General features: G+C 40.1%; 2 protein-coding genes and 1 long non-coding RNA gene across 4 annotated transcripts; 2 read left to right on the forward strand and 1 right to left on the reverse strand.

The window, feature by feature from the left end:
• Window positions 1-5,206: 5,206 nt before the first annotated feature.
• On the forward strand, window positions 5,207-7,365 carry LOC116247969 (S-adenosylmethionine synthase 1-like). Its single transcript, XM_031620463.2, has 2 exons — window positions 5,207-5,340; window positions 5,925-7,365. Exon 2 carries the CDS (start codon window positions 5,925-5,927, stop codon window positions 7,098-7,100), a length of 1,176 nt encoding a protein of 391 aa, XP_031476323.1. The 5' UTR covers window positions 5,207-5,340; the 3' UTR covers window positions 7,101-7,365.
• A 139-nt stretch (window positions 7,366-7,504) lies between these two features.
• LOC116247968 (G-type lectin S-receptor-like serine/threonine-protein kinase SD2-5) lies at window positions 7,505-11,922 on the reverse strand. Of its 2 annotated transcripts, none has more exons than XM_031620462.2 (2): window positions 11,247-11,922; window positions 7,505-9,571 (listed from the first exon to the last, which is right to left on the reverse strand). In XM_031620462.2, the coding sequence occupies exons 1-2, from the start codon at window positions 11,718-11,720 to the stop codon at window positions 8,555-8,557; spliced, it is 1,491 nt and encodes a 496-aa protein (XP_031476322.1). In that variant the 5' UTR covers window positions 11,721-11,922; the 3' UTR covers window positions 7,505-8,554. The 2 variants fall into 2 exon arrangements, with proteins under 2 accessions (XP_031476322.1, XP_031476321.1); XM_031620461.2 differs by having other exon boundaries at window positions 7,505-9,574.
• Window positions 11,923-17,135: 5,213 nt separating this feature from the next.
• LOC116246778 (uncharacterized) lies at window positions 17,136-20,677 on the forward strand. The gene is made up of 2 exons (XR_004170752.2): window positions 17,136-17,959; window positions 18,183-20,677. It is a non-coding gene; the product is annotated as an uncharacterized LOC116246778 (long non-coding RNA).
• The last annotated feature ends 1,970 nt before the right edge of the window (window positions 20,678-22,647 follow it).

Below are 22,647 nucleotides of genomic sequence, written 5' to 3' on the forward strand. Positions count from 1 at the left end.
AATTAAAATTAGTGACGACAACCTAATAAGAAATCCAAAAGGCACTTTAGCCATAGCCTGTACATAAACTTCTTTTGAGTTCTTATTAGACACTCTAATGTTTACAACTTATTAAGCTAAGGCTTGCTAAGCTAAGGACCACTGGCAGAGTAGAAAATTTTATCAAATGACGTTTACTTTAATGGGTTGGGTGCATATGGGCATTGAAGTGAGTTTGGTGTGGGCCATGGGCGGAGAGAGGGGGGGCGCCTAGGCCATAGCCCCACCCTGGCCAATGAAAAAAAAAATACATTGAAAAAAAATAAAATTTTTTAATTCTGCCATATATTTTTTGGATTTGAATTCAATTTGGTCTTACCCAGATCCAGAGGTTGGACTGTCGGCCCGCCCCTAAAGAAAATCTTCTGGCTGAACCCAAGTCAAGCTTTTTCCTAATAAAAATTTTCAAGAAGTGGTGTTAGCTGGCATAAGCAATAAACCACACCAGCCCACATATAGCTCCACAGATCCATCCAATTTAGTGAATATATAATTCAGCGCTTTAGCCCAATAGAATGAGAATTAAAAAAAAAAAATTATAAACATTAAATTTGAAAGAAAATAAATAAATATGGCTGAACATATGACAATTCTTAGTCGGCCGATTTCCATAAGTAACACAATCTTAGGAGGCATGAAAAATAAATCTCAAAGACAATCTCTTCACAAAAGGGACTAAAGCAAAGTAGCAGATTCACTTTAAAATGGAACGAATGAGGAACACTTGATCATTAATCAAGAATAGTATACACACGAACACAACAAGTCAATACTACGTACGTGCCCACCTTAGTGTCAACTGATGTTGATGTATATCAGTTGATACTAAGGTGGGCACGTACGTAGTATTGACTTGTTGTGTGTTATATATATATTTTTTTTGGAGGCAGGCCAAACGATCTGCGAGTCGGGCCAACAAAAGCGACAGGTCAGCCCAAGAAGAACGATGAGTTGGGCCAAACTAAAAAATTTGATTTTTCAATATAATTTTTTTTCCTGCATTCCCCCTAGCCATGGCCCAGCCGCCCCGCCCCCCCCCCCCCCCCCCCGCCCCTCCTCCCTTATATATATATATATATATATATAAAGCAGGTAATAAAATGAAGAATGAAGGAAAATGTTGACCTTTCTAAGTCTATTTGGCCCAAAATAGATTCATGTCGCAAATAAGCTTCTTAATTAGCATTTAAGCTTTTTGGTTGCATAAATATGTAACTTGATGATCTCGAAAATTATCTTTGTGGAATTCCCCTTGGGTATCAGATCACTTGGAGCAAGTTACGAAATTGCTTAATACAGAAACTCAGTTCAATAATTAGTGGGTCAAATTTGTTTCCCTCTTCACATATTTTGTTGGGGAGGGAGGCAAAGGCTTATTTTCTAAAAAATATGAAAAGCTAATTTTTCTAAAGTCCAAAAAGGGTCCTCTCCTGTTCCACATTGCAGAGAGCTTGTTCTGTAAATTATTATTATGAATATATGGATACTAACACATTATGGTGAGTACCCGCTTAGATCCATAGATGTCAACAGGTTAGAAGCTGGCATAGCTAACTTAACCATTCTTAATTAAACAGAGAAAAGCCATAGAGATGAAAATATTAGCTTCGGGGACAAAATCTTTGCAGCTTCATAGATCAAAAACTTCAAAAATTCAAAAGCTTTCTATGTTTTGGTTTAATTGCTTCTTCTGTTCTTTTAGAAGTAAGCGATGCACGAGCAATTAGCACCATGTTGGATATGGACATGCTTTCTATTGTTAACTTGTATTACCCTTTCAAAATTGGAATCACCTTGAAGTTCTTCTTGGTTTGTTAAATTATATTTCATATATTAATAAGATAATATTGCATACAAAGACAAAAGAAGTTTGTCATCGCACTTCCTCATCTATAAATGTCTACTTCGAATGAGTTATACCATTTAAGCTAGGATCCTCCTCATCTGACAACCCCATCTTGGCACATCACATGAATCAAACCAGCTACATGCTACCAACCCGACCAATTGCACCGTTTTTGGATGAGTAAGAAGAGTATTTCATCTTACCATTCGGATGATAGCCGAAGCTCTCACCATACCTCTCATCTTCATAAGGTACAAGGTCTGCTTTGAGTATCTCGAAAGTATGGTTCCCACCACATTTCAACTTGCATAATATGTAACCTCTCATTTATAGTATAAAAAGTTGACACCTCAAGGATTTAAATCAAGAACTGACTTGCGCCAATCCCATAGAAAACAATCAACTAAGTTTTTGATGCACTACTTTTCAACCTATTCTTTGTAGAAGAAACAAGTGCTCTCTTTGCCTCACACCAGCCAAATGGGATCAATGGACTCATGTCTCTCTGGATCTTTTAAAAATCAAAAGTTTTAGAAATTTTAGAAAATATTACATCAAAACCGTGCTTTAGTTTCCAACCGATCCACTTTTCATCCATTTATACCATCAAACCTAGAGATGGGTTCCTTCTCTTTGTGCAATTTCAAAATGTGGAGCCATGAGAACAAATGTTATCTGAAATTTTTTAAGACTATGATTAGGCCGTTTTTATACTTACTGGATGTATATATATATATATACAAAGCAAGTGATGTTATGGATATGATTTTATATTTTAATAATAAGAGTCTATGTTTCAGCGATTTTCTATTAGAACAGTCAAAAAAATTTGGACCAAACAAAAAGAGAGAGAAAGAGAGTTTGAGAGTTCAACAACGGCGGGCAAAAAGTTGGTGGTAGTGTAAGGTGATGTATGGTGACACTGAGGGCGATGTATGGAAGCTATCTAAGTCTATGATAATGACACAAAATGGGTTCAACCACACGTTCAGCTTTAAGAGATAGTTTGACGTCAGCAACAAGTTGTTTTAGTTTTATGAATTAATCAACAAAATTAAGGTAGATGAATGAAACACAGTGTTATAATGTATTATGAACATGTCTCAATTTGTTCAATAGGTTCATGAAATAGTAACAGTTGTTTAAAAGCTTTAAAATAAAAATAAGGTTTTACTAAAGAAGAATCACAAGGGACTAAGGAGAATATGAGCGTTAAACTTTTTTGTAAGGGCTGAACAGTATTTTCAAAATTTTTATGAGGCCTGGAGAATTTTTTTTTTTAATTTTTACTGCGGTCAAATTTAAAATTAAATTAGTAAATCTTATTTTTGCAAAATGTGAGGAAGTTCCCTCCGTTTGAATATGGTGAAAACTAGACAACCATATTTTAACTAGTGCGTTGGTAATAACTTAATATGAGGCCCTTTCTGATCAAAGGGTGCTTTTTTTTTTTAAGAACATTTTCCCTTTTGTTTAAGGATATTTTTTTGATACTTTCATCTTCATAGAAAAAATATTTTTTTTTTCTTTTTCAAATAATTGTGTACTTGAAACTCCAAGGGTTGAGAAGAAGGCCAGAACTTTACCAACCAATTTCAATTGGAGGACGTAGTCAAGTGTGACATGCGTGATAAGAGATGATCATAAAAACCTATAATTTGAAATACATTTAAGGTTTATATTCGACAGAAGAGATAAGTGAAGACTTCGTGGGACATGAAGAGATATAGGTGGAGACTCCATGGGACGTATGTCCCACGGAGCTCAATCTGAACTCTTGGTCATAGTCGACTTGGGTCAAGTTATATGAGACAACCCCATAAAATTTGGGTCGCTACTTTAAAACCAATTAAAAATGTGTTAGCTATATATTTAATGCCTCATAAAAAAAATAAATCTTGTTTCACTCTTGCTCATACTACAATTAATTGCATTGAAAAAAATATCGGATTTAAAGGTCTGATGTTTAATTTTAAAATTCTAAACATTTTTTATGAAAGCCATCAAATAGTTATTTGAAAAAGAAAAAAAATTATATAAAAGTTGGGAAAAAAGAAAAGGAGAGAGAGAGAGAATGATTGAAGAAGAGAGTCTGATCATAAATGGAGTTTTTAAATCACGAGGAATCAGACACCTCATAAAATCTAACTTGGAAGGCCGCCATATTATATATATAAAAGAAAAAAAAAAACTATATCTTCAAAACTAAAACCGCGTGACCACTTGCTCCTTGCCCGCGGGGTCCACCCACCAACCGAAGCCTGGCCATGTGCGATTTTAACTTTTTAAATCACCGACCGACACGTTAACAATATTTTCAAATGCTACCAGTAACGGAACTCGTGTGCACGAACCTGAATTAAGAAATTTTCCGTTTAAGGGCTTACCTACAAAAATATGCCCCGAATGATGTTTCTCTTATCAACCGGAATCCTCACTCTAATTCACATTACATCATGAATCTTTTTACGCTTTTCACATAGCTCATGTTATCTTACGGAACTTTATACATATAGTTCATGTTATCTTACGGAACGTTATACTTCTCGCTTATCTTAGAGCTTAAAAAAAGAAAATACTCTAGTGCCGCTGCATTTATCTATGACGGGTTTGTTGTGAGCAATGGCGAAAGTTGGCCATTGTTTGAGAGCAGGCTTGTATCAGAGAAAATGGAAAGCATGAAGCCCATTTTTAGGTTACGGCAAAAAGCGTAAGCCTCAAACAAAACATCTCAAATAAACCGAACTAAGTATATACTTCCAAGTCCTCTAAAATAAGGATAATGTTTTTCACTTTCAAATTCCTTGGAAGATAACTAATAATAAAAAATTTTCACTTTCAAATTCCTTGGAAGATACTAATAATAATAAAAATTTTAGAGTTAAAAGGGTTGATTTAAGACATAGGTAGGAAGCGAGACACCATCAACACAAAAATAATACTTACTAATATCAAACTGACAACTGAACTTTCACCTCTATTTCAATGTGATCAACTATGCTATGCTATGCTTCTTTTAACATAAATCTCAATGCAAACAACTATGTTATGCCCCTTAATATAAATTTCAATAGATGATAAATTATGCAGTTAAATTGCACACTGATTAACTTCTCCCCCCTTGGGCTCTCGGTCCACCTACCAACCGCACCCAACCGACCCCAACCAAACACACATGACATGGGGCCCGCCTCCCACCAAACAGCGTGGTCCCCACCTCCTTGTACTGGGGACGAGACGCGCCACCTTAGCTATTGTTGGGCCCCACCACCGCGACTATTGGATGGTTGGTAGCATCACCAACCGAGTCGGGCACTGCAGTGGCTGGTGCAAAGGATGCAGGAGGAGCTATAAATTCGGTGGTCCGCTCAAGGGGATTCCTCACCCTCTAAACTTCAAAGATCATAGTTCCTGAGATCTGAGGAAGCAGTTGCCCGATCGTCTTTGTCAAGGAGGTATGTGCTTTCTGCAATTTCTTACAGGATCTCTTTTCCTCTGTTCCTTGTTCTGTTCTGTGCTGTAGTCTCCGCTTTCGGGCAGCTGTTTAGTGAAGTCTGAGAAAGGATTATTGGTTCCTGAACCCAAAGTTCAGGTATCGATATCCAATTGTTCATAAGCACCATGTACAGGTGCAATTTCTTCACCTTCCTCAGACAGGGATAGAGGCAGAACAGAGTCAGAATTTTCAGTTCTACGCTGAAATAACACCCACTTTGTTGTTTAAGCTTCAAGATTCTAGTTCGATGTGCGGATAGGATTTTTTTTAGTGACACAAGTACTTGCATGCACGAAAAAGGACCATACCAATGTCTTGAGACGAGTAATTACTCTTAATTGTATTGACTGTAGGCTATAATTTGCTTAGTGTACTTCCGTTCTTGATCATAAGCTCACAGAAACCGCTTATGATTTTGTCGAGTGCCAATTATGTATTCTGGCCGGCAGATCTCATCCCCTAGATATCAAATTTGGCCAATTATTTCCACTTCCTTGGAATACTTTTCTGATTGAAGCATTCTTTTATGTCTCCCACGAGCAGATGGACACCTTCCTCTTCACCTCCGAGTCTGTCAATGAGGGCCATCCTGACAAGCTCTGCGATCAGGTATCAGATGCCATACTTGATGCCTGCCTGGAACAGGATCCTGACAGCAAGGTTGCATGTGAAACGTGCACCAAGACAAACATGGTGATGGTATTTGGTGAGATCACCACCAAGGCAAACATCAACTATGAAAAGATTGTTAGAGACACCTGCAGGGAGATTGGATTCGTCTCTGCTGATGTTGGCCTCGACGCAGACCACTGCAATGTCCTGGTGAACATCGAGCAGCAAAGTCCAGACATTGCTCAAGGTGTGCATGGCCACCTTACCAAGAAGCCAGAGGAGATTGGAGCTGGAGACCAAGGCCACATGTTCGGGTATGCAACCGATGAGACACCTGAACTCATGCCCCTCACCCATGTCCTGGCGACAAAGCTCGGTGCAAAACTCACAGAAGTCAGAAAGAATGGAACCTGTCCATGGCTGAGGCCTGATGGCAAGACACAGGTCACTGTTGAGTACAAAAATGAAGGGGGTGCCATGGTCCCACTTAGAGTTCACACTGTTCTCATCTCCACACAGCATGACGAAACAGTCACAAACGATAAGATAGCAGCAGATTTGAAAGAACATGTGATCAAACCTGTTGTTCCATCAGAATATCTTGATGAGAAAACCATATTTCACCTGAACCCATCCGGCCGATTTGTCATTGGGGGACCTCATGGTGATGCAGGCCTTACTGGTAGGAAGATCATTATTGACACCTATGGAGGATGGGGTGCACATGGAGGTGGTGCATTCTCTGGAAAGGACCCAACCAAGGTTGACAGAAGTGGCGCCTACATTGTTAGGCAGGCAGCAAAGAGTGTGGTGGCATCAGGCCTCGCTCGCCGTTGCCTAGTGCAGGTCTCCTATGCCATTGGTGTGCCTGAGCCGCTCTCTGTCTTTGTGGATACCTACAAGACAGGCAAAATCCCAGACAAGGATATACTGGCCCTGATCAAGGAGAACTTTGATTTCAGGCCAGGGATGATCTCTATCAATTTGGATCTGAAGAGGGGAGGCAATTTCAGGTTCCAAAAGACTGCTGCCTATGGCCATTTTGGACGCGATGATGCAGATTTCACATGGGAGATCGTTAAGCCACTCAAGTGGGAAAAGGCCTAAAGTTAAACCTTTCTTACTGCTATATGCACTCAGAGTGCACAAAGTATTGGTCCATGGTGTGCCTGTTATTCTCTTTTCCCATTTTTCATGTTTTTGCCTCATTGAAATAATTGTGCAAGTGAGATGTCTTGTTTGGGAGTAAAGCAGAGCGGAAAGAAAGAGCATTTGTATTGAGAAAAACCAGTCTGATCAGGCTATCAGACATAATTATGTAACATTTACTGGTTTTTCAGTTTTATCCTAATAATAGCATTTACATTAATCAGTTCGAGTGTGAGAAAGTCTACAGATACCCAAGGACAACTGCAGAGACAGGGTTGCAGCAACAGGGGACAAATAGATAGAGGCTAATGGTATCAATAATGTAGGCATGCAATTAGCCACGTGATTATCTTTAAAAAGGCATAGCAGTTTCTACATTGAAATTTTTTCCTGATGAGAGCTATGGATATGGTCCTTGTTCCTCTGTAGTCAAACTGCCTGAAGAAAGTGATGGAAGTTCTTTTATCTGTAATCTTCAGCACAAGAGTTTCCTCCAAACTATCCAATGAGGTCCAAAATTCAGTTACTCATCAGCAACTGAAGCAAAAATGATCATAGTTCTTGAATTTATGAGCTTTTTCAGCTTTAATAATGGTGCTCTACCCAGTTGTCATCACACGATTGTTGTTGTGCAACTACACCCAAGTTAGTTGTGAACAAGTGATGCTCATTTTTCAGGCTCGAACATCTTCAGTTCATTCTTTTCTTACTTTAAATGGTTGCTTTGTCATGTGTTATATTTGCTTGAAACTAGCCCAAGCTACCCTGACATCCAATGCTTATAGCTAAGGAAATATGGATGTTGCAAATCAATTACATTTTGTGAGTCCAGGGAGAATCCCCTGATCACAACATATGATACGAGAGAAGGTAGAACAAGTACATGACCATGTGAAAAGAAAGTTGTAAGGGGTTGTTTATTTGCTTGTCATTCTTTTCCTAAAGTGCTGTTGCAGTAACTCAATCAACAAAGCCATTCATGTCTAGCTCTGTTTCCTTCTGTTCTGTATGGCAATATGTTGCCGTCAAAGGAACCAAAAACTTTGGGACTTCCCATTTATTTTTCTTGTTCCTAAATGAATGACAGGTACAAGCAGGCAAAGGCAAAGCACTGCAGCAGGCTCGACTAATATCAGGACAGAAGAAAAAGGATGTGGAGCAGAGAATATGATGCCATTTAAAAGAGTGGTGGCTTATCAAGGAAACAGACGTTCTTGACCCGCTTCTTGTAGCACTTTCTTCTCTTGAATTTTGGAGAAAAAATTCTTCGACTTGTACCCAGCAGCCCTTTTCTTCTCCAGGCATTTGAACTATGTAAAAGAACAGTACTACAAGCACCATAGACCACTTCATCCAGAAAGAGAGAAAAAGAAAAAGAAAAAAAGAGCATTGTAATGAACCAACTTTTTGAATCATGAGGCTCTACTTCGAGGATTATGTCTTTTGACAGAGATCACATAGTACAAAATCCCAACCCCAAGCCCCAGAATAACCAAGCCATCGATCACACCACCCACAACCACAAGTTTTTTCCTACCATCACCACTCCTGGTCTCTTTACAGAGACCGTCTGCAGTTCCCTTTGGAACCTTAACGAAATACATAACCTCATCTGCGAGTTTGGCTGCACCAACCTGCTTCACACCACCGACCACTTGGTAATGGAAGCATCCTGGAGAAGCTCCTCCGCTGGAAAACAGTCCCGCCTTACAAGTGCAGTCTTCCAAGCACAGATCCTTGCATTCCTCCACTGTCACATTAGCTATCGTTGGTGGTGCCCTTAAAATGGTGCCAATGCCACTGAAAGTCACCAACTTTGCCGTGCAGCTGTCATTGCAGAAGCTGCTAGGCATTTCATAGTTTAGAAGGCAACCAGATTCATTATATGACCACTGCTGCGAAATCTGCATGCATGAGCAGGTGTTGGACGACGTGCAAACGCCATAAGTTCCACAGGAGAAAGGAAGATCGCACGGACCAACCAGTGGTTGATACAAGGCTGTGAATTTCCCAATGCTTGGGGAGTATTGGTAGAACACCAAGCTTCCATTTTTGGCCAATGAAAAAAACCATACCGCCTGCTCATTCTTGGTGGATATGAGTCCTATTTCGTGAGAAGTGCTGTTGAACAATGCCAATCCACGGGAGGTCAGTTTGGCAAACGAGATATTGCTGTGAAGATCATCAGGTCGGAACTCCCAGTAGGAGTATTTTTGTTGGCCAGAGTTCAGGAACAGGGCCACTCTAGTGTCCTCTACTTCAAGGGAATAGTACAGCGTCATGGTGTCAGAAGGGGAGAGAAGGCGAGTAGAGCGCTGGAGTGTTTGTCCCCATAAGAGGATATCCACCGGAAAGCTGAAGCTCTGCCATTTTATGTGATTGGCTTGATTCAGCAACACCAAGTTTCCGTTTCTTCTTAGCTGTAACTTCTGCTGGAGTTGCACAAAAAGCAAATACGTAACAGAGAGTTGTAAGAAACAGGACACAGAGGTAGAATAATGGTGAAAATGCTTCCAAGTTCCACCCGTTTCATTCTCTTTTAGGTTGTTTCTTCTTCTTTCAAGAAAAGAGAAACTTTATTGGGAAAAGTTTACATGCATTGTGACAAATCCATCCGACATTTGCAAAACTGTTAAATCATTCATCTTTTCGTCACCAGCTCCCCACGGCCGTCTGGTCTGCAAAATTATTTTATACTGTTGGAAATTATTTGCAAGTAATCCCATTGAAGTGAACTTGTATTTCCTTTTCAGATGTATTGGTCGATCAATCTTTTCTGCAAATTTAACTTCAAACCCACCTTGGGTCAATTATTAGGTAAATTAGAAAAGAACTCCTCAAATGGCTCTGCGTAAAGAAAGAAACCAGGTATGCCATAAGGCACATAAACTACTAGGAAGAGAAAAGTACAGGAAACGAACTTTTCCAAAACGTCATCCAACTAACGCTCGAGTTCTTCTTTTACTTTTTCTCCAATACGAATACTCTGAAGTTAGGCAGAGCACCACTATAAGGTGCCACAAGAGTGCGCGCAGGTCAGCTTGGATCTTCTGTTCTTCCTTCTCCCTTTTTTTTTTCTGGGGAGTTATTTTTCTTAACTCAGTCAAGATTCCTTTCAGAAAGTTCGGATAAGTTGGCCCAAATCCTTAAAGTTGCTGAATATGTCAAATTCTAGTAAGTGAAAGGTGGGACCAATATTATCGAATCTGGGAATTGAATTGAATCGGCCGACTCAGCCATTGAATCGGTTATAAAATAGTAAAAGATCAATAGTGTATGGCACGCGCTACGCGGTACCGTATCGGTAATTAACATATGCAAATAAACAGTAGAAACTAATAATAGTGAAGGGAATGAAATCAATGCAGGAAATATCCGATTCAAACTCGAACCGTTGGCACAAGGAAGGCCTGCAGAATTTTGCAGGAGTTGTGTCGCTATTAAGAGAAAGGCACTTTCAATGTGCGGCCACCACCCGGGCTGTCCACGAAGCTGCGCATGCGCTAGTGGCTTTTGCTTCTGCACAAAGTGCTTTTCCTTTTCATATTCCCCTTTTCTCTTTCATTGAAATTTTTTTTAAAAATTCTTTCTTTTCTTTCTTCATTTGTTTTATTTTTCTTATCGTAATCATTCTTTTACACTAAAATTGAATATCTAATTTTCTCTAAGTAACTATTTATTTGAACTTTATTTTGGTAGAAATTATTTACTTCTCCTTTCTGGGTTGTGTGGAAAACATCCCCAACATTTTTTAGCCGATAAAATATTTTCTTACATATGCCAAAGAATCAAGTTTTGAACTTGGAGGTACAGGCATACAAATGAAAATAGGCCCCTTTGAGAACAATATAGTTGGTTATTGGACAATATAAAGTTGTTGGCATTGAGTGAATGAATGTGAACGTTTTTCAGAATGATAAGAGACCAGGCGGAATCCGTCCTATGTATATAGTTCTTCTGGTTTTGTATGTAAAAATGAATGAGAAATCATTTGAAGTAGTTGAAGACAACAGGTAAAGGTTCAGAGAAAATCAATGCTCCGAATCGGTTAACGCATGTATAACCAACCATCTTCGTTCATGCTCTGTAAATTTTGAGAGTTACCTTCACTCCCTGACCAGAGGTGCCGCTTCTCCAAATAATGACTCCATGATTGCCGCTGCCGCCGGCGCCGGGAACATGATCACCCAGCTGCAGCTCCCCGTCTCCGGTCAGCTCCAGCAGGCAGGCTTCCGAGGGCGGGAACTCGACGGAGCTCCAGACGACGACGTTGCCGAGGGAGACGGCGAGCGAGCACCAGTATCTCCCGCTTCTGGCCTGCAACCTCAGGAAGCAGCTGAACGCGGGGGTCCACCTCCTCCCGCCGTTGCTCCTCAGGATCACCGCGCTCCCGTTGAGGCCCTCCTCGTAGGCAGCCGGCACCGGGATACTAACGCCCCGCCCGACGCCGAGTTCCGGCCCCATGCCGCAGCACCCGACGCCCCAGTACTCCCCGAGGACGGCCGCCACAAGGCCCCACAAGGCAATCGTCCGCCTGAGCGATGATCTTGCTTCTGCCATGTTAGTCTTTCGTGACATCACGCCGGAATCCGACGAACGGGAATGGAAGCAGCATCTCTCCCTCAAAAAGAAGAAGCAGAAGCCGGTAGCATCTCTCTCTCGACGTTCTTTTCCTTTATGTTTTTAAAAACTCGTGTGCCATAAGATAGCTCAACTCGCGCGCCAAACCAAACACTCCATTGTGGAGAGTGATGAGCGACGCAGAACGATGTCGATAGTGGGAAAGAGCTCAAGTTTGAAAACTAAGAACAAATTGGGCACCCATTTAATTTATGGACAAACTAAGCTAAAACCATGTTCAGATTTTGTCCACCCCAAAAAAAAAGGAACTACAAACCAAAGCAACAATTCAAGTTTGATCCAATAGGTCAGAGGCAAGTTGGATCTGAAATTGTCCATTTCCTTACTAAACTACTAAAAAAAATATAACTGTTTTGTATTAAAAACTATTTTGTTCAAAATAATTTAGAATCCTTGTCCATTATCCATGTCAATTAGACACTTACCACCAGGAGAAGGCCAAAATGACGCGTTCTTAACGCAAAAAAGACAAAAAGGCAAGGAAAACTCATTTCAACAAGAAAAATTAATTTTGAAAATATAAAAAAATACATAATTTCTTTGTGTTGTATAATTCTAATTGTTTAGCTTCCCAAAGCGAATATCTCTGTTCACTCTATAGTCATTCTGCTTTAAGGGGCATAGGATACCGTCTTCATTTCAATTCTTATATGTGTTATACTTTTCTATACTTTAAACGGTGACAGCATGGTTGAAAGGTATACCATAAACTTCCTATGTAAACATAGAAACATGATAAAAAAAAATGGCCTAACCTCTCATGAACGTTCGCTTTGTCGTCATCCTTGCATCATAGATTAAGATGATGACGCGGCGCCTTGCGAAAAGGAGGAAGCTGGTAAGGGTCCACATGGAATTAGGATGACATACAAACATCATTATGGTGTTTGTAAAGCAGCAGTTTCTACCACCAAGTGAAAGTGGTCCTAAAAGAAAAACATGATTCATTGACATAAACATAAGTATCTGCATGGGAAATATCAATAGTCCTCTGCACAAACTTTTGAAGAAATTTCCATTTTCAGGTCTACTTTCTGCCCATAATAAAAGAAAATGCAGTCTTTTGTGATTTTTCATGAAAACTCTGTTTAAGAGATTGAAGCAAATGCTCATTAAGTTAGAAAAAAAATTAAAACATTAACTGCAATTTCCTTTTTAATATTACCATTTATCACTACATGTCCATATTTGACAATACTCACGAAATTTTTGATTTTGTAATAAAAAAAAACCATCTTCTTTTTTATTATAAGCAAAAGCTAGTCCTGAAGATTAGCCACTTAGAAAAGGACCAATTTGAAAAGGAAACATTAGCATAACCCTACCATTTACGGATTTTCCTTTTCTCATACTTAAAATTCTTTCTTGGTAACAGTAATTTAGGGTCCATTTGATTGTTAGGTGAAATTTGAAGGAATGAGTGAAATCTGTACAGGCGGGTGAAAATGGGCCTTGAGATGCTTCGTACATTCATTGGTAAATTTACCACGTTAAATTTTTCATGTGCATCAAACGGGCCTTTAAGGGAGATCTAGGCGAATGGAGGAGAAATATTTAGTTTACCACCTACTTGAGAGCCGAATCATTTACCTTTGTCCCCATCCTTTTAAAATACTAAACCTCTTTTTGTATCTTCAACTTGCATATTAAGTGTGTTTTGGGATAAAAAAGAGTTGATACCAGAAAGCTTCAAACTGAAATTGGCCCACCTGACATGCTTCGTCCATCCATTGGGCTAAATAAAATCGAGGGAAATCGTAAAAAACAAAACAAAGAAATGAAAAAGATCAGTATATACCTTCATAGGAAAACGTGGGAGCAACGAAAGTCGAAAGGTATCCTGAATTGAATCTAATTGAAAACCCGAACCTTTCAGCTGCGTTTTATTACTCCATATTCCAAGTCTATGGATCTGAATTGGATCTATACGATATGCTTTTAGTGATGCGGTAAAAGATTTATGGTAAAATCCATAGTTCACCAAACTAAAGACCTTATGTCAGACCTAAGATCCACATTTAAGATTCTTATTTTACCTTTTAGCATAAAAAAAAATGGATTTAAGATTAAAGATCGAGAGCCTGGTCTTAAATCCATTATGTGTCAAAGCCATGCCAAATCTTTTGTGTAGAATGGTCCAAGCCTCATTGTAGCACTGCTGGAAGGTAGGCCTCTTGAATGGGAGCCACATGGGTGCATTTTTTTTTTTTGTTGAAAATGTGCACAGAATTTTTTGGGTATAACTATCTTATAATATTCAATATTGGTTGTGCATATGATTCTTTTGGTAGAGCTATATATTCGACCCTCAATGATTGATGCGTGGGGCACAACCTAACCCCAGCTTATCGTTCAGAATTGAAAAATAGGAGATGAAAACTTCGAAGTACTAAACTCTAAATAGTTGCTCATGTCCAGATCTCTTTCAATTACAAAATTTTGTACGCCACAGTTCAAGGATACTAGTTGAACTTCGTTAGCAACTCTCAAATCTGTTGCCTATGTTTCTTATGAAGTTTTATGATCTGGGGTAGGCTCACCCTTGTCTTCAGTAAAAGAACACTTTATCATTGTTATACCCAAAAAGATTACATGGAAACTATACCCGACTAGTATGTTAGGCGCTACCCAATGCAGCACCAGCATCAAAATGTGAACAAATTATGTTCTGAATATCTGTCTGTCAATTTCATGCCCGTCAGTTGGAATTAACAGAATCCAATTGTCTTCAATTTCTTTTATAGTTCAATGGCGAGACCTAATTTAACTGGAGTTTAATCAGAATTAGAGCAACAGTAAAATGCCTTATATGACAGTCGTTGTAAAGCTGAAGATTTTAAGAAAAGAATTTGGGGATTATACAAAAAAATTGATCTCCTAAATGAGGTTGGTTACTTGCAGAGTGTTGTGCGAAAGAGATGCAGTTGAATACCCACCAAGATTCAAAACAAATAGTACTGTGCACTGTGTACTGCCACAAGAATTCTGTACTTCTGATGAAGTGGACATGCCCATAAAAACGCCATGAAGGGCACTATGTACTGCCACAAGAATTCTGTACTTCTAATGAAGTGGGCATATCCATAAGAACGCCATGAATTCATTCCCAAAACCAGGAAGGGATTTGGGGGATGAAGGAAAAAGGTGGAACCAAATGCATCATTGAGTGCAGCGTTGATGAACTCCGACCCTACCAAGGAGGGCCATATACTTTCACCAGCGCTGCACTCGATAGTGCATTAGGCTTGCCGCATCAAGAAGAACCATCTCGTCAGAAGCATAACAGATGCAGAGAAGCCGAGGGGAAGCAACTTGGTGCTCACAGAAGAACCAGAAAGCTAAATCGAACCTTGCTGCATCAAACCAATGCAGGCTTTCAATGTCGGTATAGAAGACAGCACCAGCTTTATTTTTCTATTACTGGCTGTCGTGCAGAATTATGCATTTGATGACCAATTTGTTCTTAAAAAATCTGATACCCTCTGTTCCCCTGCAGGAAAAATCAACGGATGGTGCTCATAGAATTGGTGCAGCGATTGAATCCCGTACAAGCAAGATCCTTGGAGTCTTTTCTTGCCTTACGACGATGCTACACGGATGAGTATGCTCCGTTCCTCATTGCCTGTGTAAATCAAGATTTTGCATTTGGCATTTTCAAAGTTCAGCCAACATAACACATTTTGCATCGGGCTCCTTTCCACCAGCTTCTGTCGATTAATTCCAGACAGCATCTAGAAACTGCTTGCCTGGATTGGAGAATATGATGCACACTACTATTCCTGATGGATATGCAGTACCCAAAATGCACAGCTCTATTTTTGGAAGAGAAATGCAATTAAGGGAGGATCAGAGCTTGTAGACGAATACGCCAAGATATGAGTGTCATATCTTCATGGCGAACTACACTATTCAGCATCTCTTTGATGATCAGTTCAAAGATGATGATCAAGTGGAGGGAAAGTTCCTTTTAGAATCTATTAAGACTCTCAGCGGCAGAACCATTACTGGGAAAGGTAATACGCGTATGCTCAGAATATAGGACAGCTAATTATGCCTTGCTCCTGCGGATGTAAATGTTCTGCCTCTGTTCTTGACAGAACAAGGTCATCGATCATCGCTCCAGCTAACCACCTAGCATCCGCAGCATTCCGCTCAAATTAAATTGATCGAAAGGCGGCTTAAATACTTGCAAACAATTGAAAGAAGCCTTAACCATTTTGTTTAGTTCTCAATCAAAGATTCTGAAAAGCGTAATAACGCAACATCAACGCATTTAAATGACAGGCAGCACTAAAGATGGTTAAACCATTCTTAAAGAGTAATTAATCGTGAACATGCAAATGAAGAACATAATGTAAAGCTTCCATCAATTTCCATCTTGACAAATTTCAGATCTGGCGTCTACCGAAAAGAAACAACCTTGATTTAGCTTCTTTTCACTTATAATGGATATTTTCCAATCCATGCAACTAGGAGAACAAATGCAACTTTGAGAAGCTTTCAAGCATCACCCATAACGTAGCAAAGTAGGACAACCTAATTATTAAATGGTAGCACACAGAAAATCATGACATTATCCTAGAAATTTCATATCACACTTCCACAGGGAATGCAATGTGGGTAAAGAATCTATAACTAGTTAAGATGATTTCTACTGAAAAGATTTAACAGTTCCGGTATGTTGATTGATGCAGTTTGAGCGTCAGCAACTATCTCCTCCACAACCATTTATGGAGATTTGCGTGCGCACTTGTGCACGTACAAGTAACCAGAAGCACCAAGATCCATCACCAAAGAATCCTGCCCTGCAATTCCTTTTCTTCCAATTTTATCGGATGGTGTCAACCAAGAGACAGCAGTCCCTTTTCTTCACCTCCATCTTTCTTCAACCTCCCATAACTGCTTGGGACATAAATCCATTTCCCAACCGCCAGGCTCTTTCTCTTCAGAAAAATTAGGGGTTCGCGGCATTCTTCGACGTCGTTGGACCGCCATCGATTTTTGGACCTCGCCATGGAAACGTTCCACCGTCGCAGGGAGGGATAGAGACCACCACTTCCCACCTTCTCTACTGCGGAGAGAAATTTGGAGATGGCAAGAGCATCTGCATGCGAATCCACTGAGAGAACTGCTGGATTGGACCGTCAGGTACCGAGCACGTCACTCTCGGAATCCGATGCAGGCACCAGGGAACCTATCGGAAGGAACGGGCACTGGTTTTTCGCAACTAAACCTTCAGTCAAAGGTAAAAATGTTTATGAAATTTCCATTTCAAGCTTCCGAAGAAATACGAACTCGTATTCTCACAATTAGTTGAATTCTGATGTTCAACAAAACCGGATATTAGTGAAACTGGAAAAAGAAATCCTGTGAAATTTTAAATTCAATTACTAGACAGATTTGGATTCCAAATACGGAACCATTTCCAAACCTAGCTAGCGTTTGCAGCGACATCAATGCTGCCAACTTTTGTTTAGAAGTTGGAAACAGCATGGGAAGGTTGCTTAGAATATTGTCAGCATCGCTCGAGAAGACAAGAAGTGCGTAGAGCTCGAGAGGGTTAAGAAAACAGAGTTTGTTTGGTGCTATACCGGCCAATAAGCATATGCTTATTCCATTCCATATGAGGATCATGCATTGGTATCGTAAGAGCATTAACCGATGCCTCTGCCATGGGGAAGGAACAAGGCACATTCACATACAGAATGGCATTATCCCTTCTTCGTTTTGAAACAGAGCAAACCGATGCGGATTTTTCACTTGACGTCACAAAGTGCACACGGCTGCGAATCAACAGGGGTTTTTGGTTGAAAGAAAAAGTGACGATTGCGTCAAGCTATTGAATTGAATTGAAGGCGAAGCCAGATTAGCTGTACCGGAAATTTTTCTTTCCGGGTGCGAGCTACTTTTGGTTTTGGTTGCTAATGCGTGCATGAAAAGGCAAGTATAAATAGGGGAATAGAGGCATGAACTAAGGGTGTGGTGTGGCAGGAGAGCGTACACCAACATGGGTAGGACTCAGGCTTTCTTGCTGTGCATCTTCCTTCTTGCTTCTTCCATGGCGATGGTGCCCACATCCATGGCTGTCCCCTCCGCTATGCTTCTTCATAAACTGTCTGCCCCTCGGCTTAATGCAACAAACGCCGCAGAACTGGACAGTGGTCCCTTTGCTGCAGGTTCTCTTTTTCGCTCTGTGGTCATGTTGACGCGCTAGCTTTTATAATATTTTATTCATATATGTGTATATCTTAATGTGTAAAAAGCACATGATGATCTTGTCCCTCCGTAATTGAACAAAAGAAAGTATGTGTAGAATATATTGAAATTTCCGCATGCAGATGAGTAAAGTAAAGCTGTGAGGTTATGGTGGTAACTGACGGTGATTTGATTTTGTTGAAGGGGACTGCAACTACAGGTGCAAATGTTGCTGGTGCTGGCGATACGGCAGAAAGACACCCAAGTGTTTGCTTTGCTGTGCCAACTGATCAAGAGAGAGCTTGCTTATAGTGAGGGAGATATGTATTAGCTAGAGGGGTTTGATTGCTAAATTAATACATGTAATAGCAAATATTAGTGAATAAAGTAGGCGTTTTATAACATAAATGATATCAAGTTGATCTGATGCTTTGGGTACATCCCCGACTTCAGATTCTTGTGGCCTCTTGCAGAATACTGCAAGGCTTTCAGCTAGAAAAATTCCGGACGACTATACAGGAAACTAATTAGTTGCAGATTAACTTCCAGCCGTAAGCTCTTTTCATCATTGACAGACAATTGAGGAGTTCACCAGTGGAGACCATAACAAGAATTTTGCTCTTGACATTTGCTTGGGTTCAGTTCCAGAGATTAGTCTTGCTCCTTCTTTCACCCTGCACATTTTTGGGGTGCTGACCCTCATCTTCTATATACATTCTAGCAAAATTAGTGAAGGTTATGCCCCCCACATTTTTAGCCTCATGATCTCCCAAAGGGGAAAAAACGCTTTTGAGGGTTTAAGTTGCGTACTTCTCCCAGTAAATAAAATCTCATGCGTCACGAGTCACAATGATAGAAAAGCCCTAATTAACAAATTAATAAGCACAAAAGGGAATTGAAAAGATGTGGAGCCCTCATGATTTATTGCATTGAGCAGGCGTGAAGGTGACGAGGTTCTTCCTAAGATCGTAGAGGATATGAAAGTTCTGCTGCAAAGTCACTCCAAATGGCTGTGTTAACTCTTCTCCTGCATTTGTTCCTGTTACTCTGCAGCAGCACCTTGCCATTCAGCTTTCCAGCGTTCTTGACTGCTTTCAAGCATTTGCATAGATTAATGTCCGATTTCCAGTTAATTACTCCATAGAGAAGGTGCCCATCGTGTTCTCTGACTAAGCCCGCCGTTCCACGACTGCCATCCTGCTGCCAACTGACAACATGCAATTTTAATTCTTTCGTCAAGATCCCCATTTGGTACCAGCTTCAGCCAGGTCTCTATTGCTTGCCTTGATCTGTCATCCCATTCCATTTTCAGTATCATCTGCTGACATAGAAGTCCAAGCCCCTATTTCACCATGTCCAGGCGCATCTCTATCCCCATGCTTGGACGAGTTTCTCCTTTTCCACCATTTGCACGCATGGAATTCTTCCGACATTTCCAAATTGCTTTGGCTCGGAACCTGTGTCCTGTCCGCTTGCGGCATTCATATTTGAATCCTCATGCTGGCAAGCACCTGACACGCCCCACTTGCATCTGAAGAAAGATGATCAAGAGTCTCTTCAGCTTGTTGACACAATGCACATATGGAAGCTAAGAGAAGCCAAATCTTTTCATCCTTTCTTCAGTAAGCAATTTGTTCTCACAACACAGGTAAAGTGTCCAGGAGGCCCTTAGGATCCCATTGTGTCCCAAATTCGTCTTCTCCACCCTTTCGTCTCACCCTTCCATCTAATTCTCTACCATATTTCTCTCCTTGAATTCTCTCCTTGAAATGCTGCAGTTCTGCTGCTCCACCCAGATCAATTGATCTGCCCCATTTCTGACTAAGGGTAGAGGGATGTGGGCAAGCACCATGACCGATCTTCACATTCAAAGTTACAGTGTGGACTGACCACCAATAATGGTCGTCTCCACATCGTTTATAACAATTCTGGTTCTGGATCACTAGGTATGAAGACCACCAAAAATTAGCAGTAGTGTTTTGTGAATGTGTCCCAGAAAAATTGGATTGTATCGCCCACATCAGCGACAACGCATGGGCGGCCACCACTGGTGGTTTCCACCAACATTATATCTTTCGCTTTCATTTCTTTTGAAGGATCAGTTTAATCTGCATTTTGAATTTTGAAATATAGAAACGTGACGTATGTAGTTTCTGGAATTTAAGGCTGCATGCTTAGATAAGCGTCTCTGCATCTTTAGATAAGGTTATGTGATTTTAAGAGTTTAAATGTTATTGACTGCCATCTAATGAGATTCCTGACTGTTTGATTGATCGCATTAAGGGGGTTTAAATAAAAGGTATCTCAGGAGAGGAACGCTAAATGCAATTGATTGCACCAATAGTGATTCATTTTAATCATCTACTTAGTGTGCATTTTGAAATTTTGAATATAGGAATGTTCTTCAAAGTTTAAAGGGTACAAGCTTAGCTAAGCGCTTTTGCTTGTTTAGATAAGTTCCTGCGACTTTAAAAATTTTAAAATGTCTGTGGGGGAGTGAGAGCGTCAGCGGCAAAGGGAGAGAAGGGCATTGTAAGAGAGGCACTGGTGTGGAGGCCACCATGAGAGATAGAGAGCGAGTGAGTTGGGGAGAGAGAAATCACAATGATGGAGAGATTCATGGTTCAGTTTATATATATATATATATATATATATATATATATAATTATATATATATAAACTGAAATTACAAATATAAACTGAAATTACAAACAAGAAAAAAACGAAAACCAGCAAAGACAGAATCATAAGATTCTTCACTGCAAGACCACAAGTCACATATTCACCTGGAGAGCATCACGAGTTCCATCATGGGAGTTTCCACTCAGGAAAATAAGTTTGAAAGGCCCTATCACATCATCTGTCCTGGCAAGTTTCATCAGCAGAGGTGAGATTGAATGCATAGACAGTGAATAGTCTCAAAGGCAACCCATTGTAAACAAAGAACTTCCTGTCACAGTCGCATGTAATCCGTTCTTCGCTCACAACTGTCTCTAGACTGGGATTTCGGATACTTCTCCGCAGCCAACTCATCAATAGGAAATCCAGGAATAACAAAAAAAGAAAAATCCCACTATCAAATTTGTTATATAGCGGCTGCAATGTAACAAGAATCTCAATCAAAACCATGCTGTTAGAACAAATCATTTGGGAGTAAATAAACATGCAATTGCTACTAGATTTTGATCAAGTACTGGAAAGCGGAAATTAGGAAAGCACAATAGTCTGGGCCAAATTAGAGCCACATATGCATAAAAAGAAGTTGCAGGAGGGCCACTTCAGCCAGATTTTCATCTACGCCAATGGCAGAGGGCAACCCACATATGATCCATAAAAGGAATTTGGTTGTCAACAGCACTCAAAATCTTATGAAAAGCTAATCTTCTTTCGAGAAAGGCTAAGTCTTCAGAAAATCGGCTTTGTATGATTTATAATCAGTACTTTAGAATAATCTTATATCAACCATTGCAAAGAATAATTGTCCGCCACTTGAAAACCTATGATAACGCTGTAGAAATCCTCACATGATTTTATTGACGTGAAAGGATTGCAAGAAGGAAGATTGAAAATGGAAAAAGGGAGACCTGGAGAGTCAGCCAGACTGTGAAGAGATCACACGCAGAGAACTAGAAGAGCTAGGGAAGATCGCGTCCTCATACAATCCACATTATTGACGTTTTTGGGGGAAAGAAATAGAGAGAGGCGTACCCGCACCGATCTGATGGAATAGCAACCGGTAGGTCACCGGAAAATCACGAGAAATCAATGATTTGGGGGAAAACCCCCACGGTGTTGGCGATTCGCTACTTTTCCTTCACCTTGAGAAACGAAAAGCCTGTGCCCCCATCTACAACGAATTGCTCACCTCACATGAAACCAGTGTTGCTAAATGTGAACACGAGAATTATTGTAGTGTTTGGAAAGATATGCATCCGACTCACTCCACTCTTCTTCTCACGACATATTTATGAGGACGACAATATCAAAACAGGACGATTCTCGAGGCAGTTACATAAATGCAGCTTGCTGAGAGAAATTGGCCAACATGTGTTCATGCTCGAACAAGCATAAGCGTTTGCATGAACCGAATCATGTTCCTGTCGATACTAGCGAAGGCTTTGCCTGGAATTCAACCCTTTTTTTCTCTGTTACTAAATTTTATAATTCCTAGCTAATAAATGCACCTTGTAAAATTATTGGTAAAGGCACTGTTAAAATTAATATGCGTGTAGAATACTAACAAATGTGAGGTATGTCCTTCATTTGAAGAAGAATCTTATTTCTTCATGAAAATAATTGCAGGTACTTAGCTGAAGCGGTATTTGGTTTACCGCGTATGTTTATGTTGATCGTGGTCAACTTCAGCCTATAGCTACAAAGTTGTTAAGAACAACACAGAATAAACTCTCCTCTCGCACTTTTAAGAGGGGGTTAGAAGCAACAAGGAAGAAGACAACGATTTACGTGGTTCGGAGCAATAATCTCCTACGTCCACGGTCGCACACATTTCTTGTATTCTCTCTCTTTTATGAACACACACAGAACAGACACTCTCAAGCGGCGGCCATCCTCAAAACATAAGGATTAGAGCAAACCCGCATTTGTATAAAATGACATATATGCCCTTACATAAAAAGAAAAGTGTGTTTTTCTTGATCACGCATTTGGA

This window comes from Nymphaea colorata, chromosome 2 (assembly GCF_008831285.2).
Source record: "Nymphaea colorata isolate Beijing-Zhang1983 chromosome 2, ASM883128v2, whole genome shotgun sequence".
Classification (NCBI taxonomy): Eukaryota; Viridiplantae; Streptophyta; class Magnoliopsida; order Nymphaeales; family Nymphaeaceae; genus Nymphaea; species Nymphaea colorata.